The sequence below is a fragment of the Trematomus bernacchii genome, unplaced genomic scaffold (assembly GCF_902827165.1).
Source record: "Trematomus bernacchii unplaced genomic scaffold, fTreBer1.1, whole genome shotgun sequence".
Classification (NCBI taxonomy): Eukaryota; Metazoa; Chordata; class Actinopteri; order Perciformes; family Nototheniidae; genus Trematomus; species Trematomus bernacchii.
Window position 1 is genome coordinate 7,148,215 of NW_022987608.1, and position 12,047 is coordinate 7,160,261.

The following is a 12,047-nucleotide window of genomic DNA, read 5'->3' on the forward strand; positions in this document are numbered from 1 at the left end:
GAGAGAGAGAGAGCCAGAGAGATAGAGGGGGCTGTATCTCCACCACGCACTACACCGGTGCACCACGGGGTTCGCATTCAAACTGACCAGCGGGTCTCTGCGCGCACACCGTCCTCTGCATCCATCACCGAGCAGCAGCTGAACCGGAGCCGGTAGGTTGATTCCTTCTCATTTTCCTCCAGGTGCATTTGTGCAGATGTGTCTTTTTATGCATGCCACACCGCAGTAGGCTACTTGAACCCCAAAACATCAATGCGTATTTCCGGGTTAATCTAAGCTGGGCAACCTGATGAATGTGTGTTTTTCTCACATGGTCCATGAGTAACCTGCATTTTAATAATGGCATGCGTTCCATGTATTGCACTTTAAAGCATGGAACGCTTTTATGTTGGATCCGATTTCAGAAGCATCCAAAGGACAAAGTCTCCAAGGCTCACCAGAGCCCCAAACATCCCACATGTCAGAGAAAAAGGCAGTCAGGGCAGCCTGTGTGACCAAACTTTTATTATAGTTCACTGCAGCCTGCAACATATTAAGAGGAGAGGGACACTTCTTCACAATGTGCTTTAAGCTGACCAGTCACTGAAGACTAAAATATCCTATTAAATGTACTATGTTAAGGTTTGGAAAATGTGCATTTCCAGTCAATAGTGTGTCAGTGAATAACATTTGGTTAGATGAAAAGGAGGAAAGTCAATTATGAGATGTAATGGTTCAGAGAAAAATGCCTTTGTTGAATCTGTCTTGTATTTTTTTTGTATCTAGTTAAGATTTTCCTCGTAATTTCTGAACTCATGATTTACAGACTTAAGGCTTAAAATCATACCAGAACACCATTAAGACCAGGAGGCTTTACATAAAACAGATACTCTGATAATAGTCACGGGCTCCCATATGACGGCCGTTTGTTAAATATGAGAATGTGCCCGAGAGGAGAGAGCATCAATCAGACAGTCTCTCCGGTTTCTGCATTTATCATCCGAGCTCTGCAAACATGCTGAACTGTAGAGGAATCTCTCTTCTCTTCTCAGAACTCAGTCATGTTTTAGAGAATATGTTTGTACATTAAGATAAAACGCAGGTTAAATAAAAAATGTGCATTTTTATTTAGAGCCTGAATAGAAATAATGCTGAATCTGATGCACCTTAAACTGCAATTAATTAGATTTGTTTCCACTTTATCTGTGTTATTTCTACAAATAAAGTGCATGAGCACAGGTTCTTTGCACAGTTTTGTCTTTTAACATTCAAAATGGTACGATGTGCTCTGTCTATATCAGTTGACATTGTTGTATTACCTTACTTTATAAATCCTGATCTACACTGTTAACTAAATGCTGGAATTACTGTGTTAATATACAAAATGAGCACAAAAAGATAAAAAAAAACTGCTGAAGGATTTGCATAATGTCCACAAATATGCAGAGAAACTTCTAAGAGAATTAAAATAACAAAAACAGACGTGGATCTGCTGTAAAAAAAAAGACTCCGAGCAACCATAGAGGGATGCAACATGATCAGAAGGAGACATTCAAATATTAAAAAGAAGAGTTAAAATGACAACAAAGATAGGCTAAATGTCCCTTAGGAGTAAAAAAACTACCACAAATAGACACAAAAAGACCAAATAGGACACAACATGACCACAAAAGATGCAAAATGACGGAGAGACACCATCAAATCTCGGTCTCATTTACAGGAGGGCTAACTGTTCCAGAGAGGGCAGTTTGAGGTTGGTGTAGATATAAAAAGAATAATTATAGGAATTACCTCTATGTCAGGATACGGATTTTAGCAATAGAGTTTTTACTTTGGCCAGAGTAAGTATGGGATTGAGTGGACTAATGTTTGTGAGTAGAAGACGTACTTGTCCTTTGAAGGCTGCATGATCCAGAAAACAGCAATTTGGCCAAATGTGTTATAATCTCACAGCATCTGCTAATGCATCTTTCTGTCTCTCACTGGCAGTGTGGGAGGCTGTCACTGTCACACACATGACAACAGAAACACATTTTAATATGCATGCACAGGCCCACATACACATCAACCTGCGCGCACAGAGCACACTCATGTAATGTATGCAGTCCTGAAACACATCCACCGAGCATGCTGGGATTTGCCCGTGACAAACAGGCGCAGTGTGAAGTGTGTATCTGTCACGTCGGTGTGCTGTCAGCGTGTGAGGTTGCAGTGAATGAGGAATGGAAATGGCACGCCGACATCGCATGGCGGTCCCGGCAGGCTTTGCCAAAGCAGCCTGTCCCCAAATTATCACCTCCGTCTCCAGCAGCCCCGTCATCTCAGCAGCTCTCAGCGGTCGCCAGAGCTCCGAAAATGAGCTGCACTGAGGAAATCCATTCTTAATGGGCGACACACGTGTGCAGGCCTCACACACAGTGACAGGGATTTAAAAGATTCTATCACTGCAGTATATTATTTCATATATCTAGTAATGAAAAGAACATGCTGTACACATCGGCATATAAAAGTAACTTTGAAGGAGCAGAAATAAAGGACATTTGTAAATATAAAATCATCCAAGCTCTTGAACTTCAATTTGCAGCCTGACTAAGATTCTGCATAACATCCATTTTCCATTTAGCCTCCTATTCAAGGTGAAAATGTTGCGCTCAGGCGGCTTGTGAGGCTCTGTTGGATTTTAATATCAGATTTAAGTTTATAGATAATCTTGGACTGGAGTAGCTGCAGGGGATGCAGAATGCAGCGTTCACACCACAGTGCTGTCATTTACCAGCATGCACCTCCACACTCAAATCTAGTAAAAAGTAAAGCATGCTTTGGACTTTTTTTCCTTCTGTATTTTCTGTCAGGCTTGAACAATAGTAATTCCCAGGTTGTTGTTTGTTCTTAGAAAAAAGATGGATCTTCTTTTAATCATAAACATCTTGTTATATCATCTGATATTTTGATAATCAGTTTAGTTTATTTGACTAACCAAGCAGTGAGGCAACAAGGGCACAAGTTGTTGAAAGAAAACAGGGGGGTTTTTTACCCACAAATTACAAAAAGACATTTTAACCAATAATCTTAATAACTGGACCTTTAAAAGAGCTCAACACAAAATAACTCTTATCAATGTAACAGCAACTTAAAAATATGTTAAAGGTGGGGTAGGTAAGTTTGAGAAACCGGCTCGAGATACACTTTTTGTTATATTCCATGGAATGCTCATAACATCCCGATAGCAATAATATCTTAAGTGCTTTGACCAAAAATCCATACAAATATTTCATCTGTGGAAGCCGTAATACTGTAAAAAGCACGACCAATCATTTTAGCCGGCTCGGCTAAAATAACTGGATGGCCAACCTGCCGCTTATCTCGTGCCCTCATGACCAATGTCAGGTCATGTGCGCGTTCGTGTGTGTTGGAGGAGGGGCTCTGTAAGGAAGTGGCAGATTTTTTCCGGCTGTGTATTTTCAAATTTTAGCGCACTCGAGTTGGTTCCTCCAAAATTACCTACCCCACCTTTAACTGAACAAACTGAACTGACACAAATGGCACTTGAGGGGACTTATGTAGTGGCTTGGCCGAACTAAACAGCAAACAAGGGGTAACTAAGGTGAACACACTATACAAAGCAAACACATTAGTCCCAATTCCCCCCTTGACATGGCAGCACATGGTTTGGCCCAATTGGCTCCAGGATTTAACAGTCCTCCTCAGTCCTCAGCCACACCTTTTGCTCCACCAGGAAGTAACCTTCGTCAACAAGCACGGTAACTCAAAGACCAACAAATAATAATTGATATCCCAAACAAATACTTTTGTTAACCTTACTGAGCAAACATGTGGTTATTTGGCTGTAACATTTTAGTCTTCATGATGTTATACTACTGTTCAGACAGAGCTGATGGCATGCGTAAATGGTCCCCAGGTCAGGTTAGGGCTTGGATGTTTGCATATAAACTAAGAAATGTAAGATTAAAAGCTAGTAAACTCAATTTAAACCAACTTTGTGGTGTTTATTGCTGGTGTGGTTGGCTGCAACCGAACCTCCTTTTTAAAACAAACGCAGACTCCGATTTTAACAAATAATTGATGGCGCCAAACCAAGATGATTCACAGACATTTTGGAACCCGTCCTCTTTAAAATCTTTTTTGTGTAGCCAATAAATTGTCATGAAATTGTGAAACATGCCCACAAGTTGGCAGTGGAAGTCGTGACATCAGCAGCTGAAACAATAAACTATTTATTAAATGATAAACTGTATAAAACATGTAAAAAATATGACCTCATCATATTTAATCCTGTACCCTGACTTGATGGATGACTGTGAAATGAATTGTTTTAGTTTTCAAATTTCTGCTTGTTTTTACCACTGTCCATCCTAATCACACCCTCTTCATCACAGCTCTGTTGTGTCCTTCTCAGGTCCCGAGCAGCTGCGAAGAAGAGGAGTAGGGAGGAGGTGGCGTTTCTCCTCAGCACACTGTGACTCAGCGAGGGTTTGAACCTGGACTACCTGCCCACAATTCTCAAGCCAAACTGACCCTCCCAGCCCCCCACCTCGCTGCCCTCCACCTTCTCTGATCTGGTCCCAGTGCCATGGCCTTTACCCTGTCAGAAATAATGGCAGCCAGACGGCAGCAGACGCAGGCTCAGCTGCAGGCCCAGCGAGGCAACAGGACGGCAGTGGAAGTAGACGAATACAGCACCAACCCCACTCAGGCCTTCACCTTCTACAACATCAACCAGGGACGCTTCCAGCCGCCACAAGTCCACATGTGAGTAGAGACGTCGGTCACATGACCATTTTCCTGTTCATCCTGGAGGAAGTGACTTTATTTCCTGTTTTACTTTTGATGAACTTTCCTTGTTTCTTAGACTCCAAACTGAAATGAATATTATCCATTAATGGAGAAGTCAATGTTTAAGGTAATGAGCTTTTTGTGTCTCCTTCCTAAAGAGATAAGAGGGAATTAATATCAGTCTGCGTGTTAGAGATGTTGTTAGCCTAGCCTAGCATAAAGTCCTGCTCCCGGTGTTTTTGCTTCATGATAGACAGCTAACCTGGCTCTGTCCAAAGTGAAAACACACACCTACCAGCACCTCTATAGCTCAACACATTTCATATTTTTTATTTTATTTAAAGGTCCCATGTCATGGCCATTTCTACTGATCATAATTCCATTGTTGAGGTATACTAGAATACATTTATATTGTGCAATTTTCCAAACTCACATTGGTTTATCATACAGCATCTCTGTATAGTATGTGTATTCACTCTCTGTCCTAAACGGCTTGTTGGAGCTCCTGCCCCCCCCCCCTCCCTGTGAGCCCACTGTGCTCTGATTGGTCAGCTCGCCCACTCTGTTCTGATGAGTCCACCACCGTTACAGCGGAACATCAGTGATTATGTGTTACAATGGCGTTAGTTAGCAACCAGAAAATGACACCAGTAAGGACCAACAGATGAGAATGCTGCGTGGGGTCTGGGTGCCGTGTTGGCGGGACGTTGCGCGGCTCGCTGCTGTGAGGAGCGGACAGTGTGAGCTGGGTTCATTTCCTGGTTTCTGCATGGGGTCAGCGAGACATCGCGAATGGACGCGGGAAGGGGAGGGGGCTGCAGCCCCCCCATCTGCGAGGCTCCACTAGCATCCGCACCCCACCCCCCCGCACCCCCAAACGCGGCGTACCTACAGTGTAAGCGCGCCACAGTTTCACCGCTGGGAGAGTGTGTGTGTGAGGAGCTCCACGGATTGGTCCATTTGGGTATGGTCACGTCACCATACCCAGGAAGAAAAAAATGGAAAAAGATAAATGTCCAACGAGGTGTTCTGGGGTAGCATAGACAGGTATTTTCTGTGTTAGAGTTTTACTCGCTACAGGGTGTACTTTGAGGGTTTGTGACTCTGCAGACCGTTTACATGCATAAAAAGCTACATAACACACAAGGGGACGGGTAATAACCGGAAAAGCATGGCATGGGACCTTTAAACGCAAACAGAACAATAAAAATGACAATTTTTGGTTGTCAATTGTATCAGCAACATTTCTCAAATGGGTTTCTGAGTTGTTGAAAGTTCATGGATGTTCTGTTTATGTTTAAGGCAGGCATTGAGTTGTTTTCTTTATCATATTTTATTGAGACACTCTCCGCTTCTGCTTATTTTCCTCTTAATTTGCTGTGCCTGCCGTTTGCTGTTTTTGCAAACTCAACACATCCTTAACCTGCTGTTTTATAAATTCAGCAATTCGCACTTTTGCCAAAGAACCAAAAAGAGTCATGTCATACTCATCACTCTGCTGCTCTTGAGCTAAACTAAAACGCTGTTCTCAGTTGCTTATGAATCTCTGCAGATTCTGCTTTGCAGTTTTAACGATTTGTGTTGTTAGTGTTGATAGAGCACTTCCTGTAGAAGTTTCAAATTAAAAGCTGACTTGAAGGAAACAGAGCATTTGAGCTGTTGGAAGGCTTGTAGCTAAATATCTAGCCTGCATGGATAACAAAGGCTGGTCACTGTATCAGTATGGCTGATAGTTTAGGCTAGGGCTGTGCGATTATGGCAAAAATCCTAATCACGATTATTTTGGTCAATAATTGATATCACGATTATTAAAAACGATTATCCATTTACTTTGAAAACATCCATTTATTGAAACAAAAATGTGAACAGTATGTTTTTAACAGTTGATTACCCTGAACTTTAAGTATAATTCAACTGAAAAAAAAAAAAAAAAAAATTACATTTTTTTTATTTTTTATAAAAATAATAATCGTTTTATTTCGATTACGTTGTTTTCGTAATCGTTGCAAGCCAAAATCGTAATCGAGATTAAAATACGATTAATTGCACAGCCCTAGTTTAGGCCGTTTATAAGTCAAAAGAAGGCTTTTAATGTGATACATCTGAGCAGAAAGCTTAATACTAAAAACAGCAATATAAAAGCAACTGGAATTTATTTGTGAGGAAATATACAGTCTGTCTTTGGACTAAAATAACTCAGAAAGAGGGAATTACTTCTGTTGAACTGATGGATTAAGTGCACCCCCCCCCCCCCAGACATACAGAGCTTCTCATTTTAGTAACTGTAGAAATGATTCGTCCTTAAAAGTTGTTTACCTGTTGGCCTTCTCCGACTTTCAAAAGTTCAGCTTGAGTTCTGACTTTAGTTAAGTGTAGTTTATACAACCAGGAAACCTGCCTTTTTAAACAGTTACATTAATGCAAAGAAAGAGAATTTCTCAGCGGGGCTCCATTAAGCAGCACTTAACATTTCCTTATTCTGGTACAATGGTGGAACTAAAACATCTTCCATGAACCTCCTCATCTGTATTTCATAACTTTGTGACTCACATTTCAGACGAGCTGTGCTACATGGCTGCATATCTCCTTTGCCTCTTCCACTCGTCTCTGTCTCTCTTGTGGTGGGGCGCAGATGAGGAAGAAGGAGGAGGAGGCAGGGCTGGGTTTTATCGTACCTGGAGGAGAGCTCACTAAAGTGGGCCACGGTTATTCACCAGCTCCCCTCTTTCCTCTGGAGACCCTGTGGATCTGCACACTGGCTGTGAATCCCACAGGACTCTGCTCTTTTCCTATATCTGTGCTTTATTCTTTTTCTATCTCTGCACATTTCTCTTTCTGTCTCTCTCAGCGCCAGGCTTTTATTGTGGCCTCTCGCTTCTCGCTACGTCTCATGTTTCCTCCTCTGCCTCAGTCTGTGGGGATGATTTTCTGCTGGATAGCCTACTAATTCAAACTTCCTTCCACAGAGACTTTGCATACTGTACAGTGAAGTGTATCGTAAGAGCTCCAATATCCGCAGTGACCCCCTTTTTCCTAACTTTCTTCTCTTCTGTTGTCCCTCCTCGGTTCAGGGTGGACCCGATGCCCCATGACTCGCCCAAACCCCCCGGCTACACCCGCTTTGTGTGCATCTCCGACACTCACTCCCGCACCGACAGCATCCAGATGCCGTACGGAGACGTGTTCATCCACGCCGGAGACTTCACTGAGCTGGGACTGCCCTCTGAGGTCAAGAAGTTCAACGACTGGCTAGGTTAGCATCCATGTTGTTGCTCTGTGTCAAGGCCCCGCTTTCTGAAACTAGGTCCCTTTGTGACGGTTTATTCATTGATTAAGGTCAGTGCCAGGCTAAATATACTCACTCTGGCTGCTATGCTGTGAGAAAACTTTCAAAAACAGAAGATTCTTTTAAGTTTTCAGGATGTTAATCTACAATGCGCAGTTTTTACTGTTATTTAACACAACCCTACCAGTGTTTTTTAGAACACTGTTTGCAAATCCACTTTACCGATGATCATTTTCATAAGCAAACAAACATTCCTAATAGATGTCATGCTTACTGATGAGATTGTCTGAGAACATCTGAGAATAGTCAGCGACACATTTTGTAAATGTAAGAAATCATTAAGATTTCACAGTCTAAATGTTCTGACAACAAACACAAAGGAGAGTTTTTAAAACATATTTGTCTTCATATAACTGCACTTCCAGCCAATGAAACCTTTGGAAACATCACAAACATGACTTCATTGTGATGGACAAGAGGTATTTTCAGCTTCATCTTCTTTGCGTACATATATGAGTTGAAACCAACTGCCTAAAAAAAATCCTAATTAAAAGCTGATGCAGTGTTTTACAATACAGACCCCTGTATTGTATTACGTAAAGCTGTGTTGAACATGCAGAACCCACAGTATGGTCCTTTAACTGTGATGTGGTGGTGGGGGGGGGAGTCTGGTTTGTGTTACGCTCCTCTCAGCTCTGACAGAGGCTGCAGGGAAGTCCGGGTTCATATCTGTGTAGTTTAACAATGACAGCGACCCTCTGTCTGGAACAAACCACTGAAACAAACCAGGCAGGGTGCAGGCTTTCAAAAGCCTAAAGGATAGAGTACATGAGCCTTGCATAGTTTTCAAATTGACGAATATCAAGCCACGTTGTTGACACTTAATGTACTTACATTCTCTAACTGCTTGTCTGTAAAGCCAGTTATCTTTGTTAAGAGCTTTTGATGCCTTATGAATAACCATGCCTATGAGGGTTTGCGAAAATGTGTCATTTAGCTATGTCGACCCTGTTGAACCCCGTTTAGACGTCACTAGAAGCACACAAACTCTCTTTATTCTTGAGATTTCTTTGCGCACATTTTTTAAACTTTTACTCATTAATCCATATACAACAAATAAAGGAGGTCTTAATCTTACTGTGATGAGAAGGCCATCTCGATGCGTGTGCAAGTTTGAAGGTTGCACGCCATTCTGAAGCTGATCAAAGTCTGCCTTACAATAGCTGGTATGTGCATGCGTTTGGTGGGTTTAGCATTACGAGTAGTTGAATTGTAGCTGCTTTGCTCATGGTGAACAAACTCTTTTTGTAATATGTCTGTCTGCACTTTCTCTGGTCTTCATCAGTGAATGGAGTTTGCTCGGTTGACATTCTTTTACTCAAATTTCCCTTAAATCAGGGGTGACTGTGGCTGTAGTGCGGTTGCCTTTCAATTGTGGGTTCGATCCAAGCCCCTGCAGTCAACATGTGGATGTATCATTGGGCAAGATACGTAACCCCGGGTTGCTCCTGATGGTGTGGCCAACGGTGTATGAATGTGTGTGAATGTTAGCTTCCAAGTGGCACCTTGCTCTGTATGAATGAGTTGTGAATGATTGCTTGTAAATGTAAAAGTGTTTTAAAGACTGGATAAAGTGCTATATAAATACAGTCCATTCACCAAATGTCTTTCTGCTTTACATGAAGGCTTTATAAAAAACAGATGTAGTTGAGGCTTTGGAAAATAACTGGTAAAAGGACAGATTTTTGGGAACGCTGTCCAGTTTATGTACGATGTAGGATTACTATAATGTGATTTTGCAAGCATTAAAGGTTTGCATATCAGGCATTTACTCATATTTAAATGTGTCTGGTTGACACTATGGAGAGCAGGTTATTTATTGTTCAGATTTCAGCGGTATATCCCCGAGCTGTTTTCCTTTGTCTGGCAGAGGAACTTTACCTAGCTCAGACTTTTCTGCCTCCCCTGGAAGCTTCTTATCTCTGTACTGAGTTGGGAAGTGTAAGTCTTATCATTGCTGCACGTGATATCTGTTGGAGACCGGAATGAGGTGACCTCGTACGAAGCCGAGCGGCAGGAAAACTGTTGAATCGCTGGATCTACAGCTGTCGGGTTAGCGTAGCAGCCGCGCTATCACCGCTATCATCGCCATTGTCATCGACGTCATCACTACGGGCACAAAGCTCTCCAGGAGCGGCGGAAGCATGTTGGCGGGCCTTTGTGTGTTCATCTCTTTCTCTAAAGGGAAGTGAACATAGGGGGGGGGGAGATAAGGGGAGAACTTGTTGTCCTTCCCCTCCTCACACACACACACACACACACACACACACACACACATCCAAGCTGCAGGGAGCACGAGCTGCAAATCCGCTAGCCCGCACTCCAGCGGCGAGAGAGGCAACGGGAGAGACGGGAAAGAAAAGATAAACCGAGCCAAACGTGCCTGCTGCTGCCTCTGAAGTCTCTCTCTTCATCTCTTCCTCCCTTCCTCCTCCTCCTCTCCTCTGCCTCTCCACTTCCTCCTCCCTTGCAACTCTGCCAGCTCTTCCTCTTCCTCTTGCCTGCCCGTATAAATATTTATAATCTGCCTATTCCTATTCTTTCTCTCTTCCATTCCCTCCTGCTCCCCGTCTCTGTCACACACACACACACACACACACACACACACACACACACACACACACACACACACACACACACACACACACACACACACACACACACACACACACACACACACACGGGGAGATCAGGTATTCATTACAGAGAAGTTGGTCAGGTAACTCCGTCTGCTCCCAAACCTCCTCCTACTCTTTCATGGCGTATCTTCTCAATCTTTTTTAGTTTTGCGTATCTCCTTTAGTTTTCCTCTTGTATTCCTTCCACAAACTCATTCCTCCACCTCTTCTCTTCTCTCTCTCAGCTCTCAGCCCTCGGTGGCAGGTCTCTGCGATTCTTCCCCCGGCTCTTATTTTTAGCAGGAAGTCAGTCAGGCTCTCGGGGGCCGCTGGCAGCTGCTCAAGGCTTTGTCAGGAACGGTGAGCGCTGCAGGAGAGGCGAGGAGAAGAGAGGAAAGGGGGAAAAGAGGGGAGGACTGGAGAGGCAGGAGATGGGATTCATGCAGGGAGAGAGGAAGTTTGAACATGAGGGGACGGCAGGGGGAGAGGAGGAGGAGGAGGAGGAGGAGGAGGAGGAGGAGGAGGAAGAGTTCTCCCCAGAGGAGGGTTAGGTAAACTCACAGCTCCAGAGACTGATGCTAAACTTCTGACCTCTGTTGTCATTGTGTGTGTGTGTGTGTGTGTGTGTGTGTGTGTGTGTGTGTGTGTGTGTGTGTGTGTGTGTGTGTGTGTGTGTGTGTGTGTGTGTGTGTGTGTGTGTGTGTGTGTGTGTGTGTGTGTGTGTGTGTGTGTGTGGTGTGGTGTGTGTGTACGTGTGTGTGTGTTGTTTGTGTGGTCGTGTGTGTGTGCAGTGGTGTGTGTGAGTGTGTGTGTGTGTGCACTGTGTGTGTGTGTGTGTGTGGGTTGTGTGTGTGTGTGTGTGTGTGTGTGTGTGTGTGTGTGTGTGTGTGTGTGTGTTCATATACGAGAGATTTCTACAGTTTGATATGGTTATATCAAAAATTATTGTTAAGACGTAATTCTGTTATTACTAGTTTAAAATCCCATGTTTGCAAATGTTTAGGTCCCCCAAATCATAAATTGAACTAAACTTCTTATGTTATTTATGATATATTACTTGTAGTGAAAAGGTATCACTTGTATGCCGACATTTATCTAATCTGCAAAGGATTTTTTTAAACAATGTTTAATAAGAAGCTAAACCATTCGTTAATCGTAAAAAAAAACTTCAATGGTTGTTTCTTTTCTTTCTAACGTTTTCAGTTTGTTTACGTGAGTTTGTTTGTGTTTTGTATTTTCAAGGTGTTAAAAACACATTTTCTGGTGATCACATTGCACAGCCTGAAAAGCAGTGATAGCCAAAAAGTAGC

General features: G+C 42.9%; 1 protein-coding gene across 2 annotated transcripts in view; it reads left to right on the plus strand.

Moving 5' to 3' along the window:
- mpped1 (metallophosphoesterase domain containing 1) overlaps positions 1–12,047 on the plus strand; it is a 55,904-nt gene continuing 43,857 nt past the window's right edge. The window contains exons 1-3 of one of the 2 annotated variants that reach the window (XM_034131450.1): positions 1–152; positions 4,397–4,749; positions 7,845–8,026. In XM_034131450.1, coding sequence (XP_033987341.1) covers positions 4,571–4,749; positions 7,845–8,026 — 361 coding nt within the window. In that variant the 5' untranslated portion in view covers positions 1–152; positions 4,397–4,570. Of the gene's footprint in view, positions 153–4,376; positions 4,750–7,844; positions 8,027–12,047 lie in introns of both variants that reach the window. The other variant, XM_034131451.1, reaches the window with a different exon arrangement.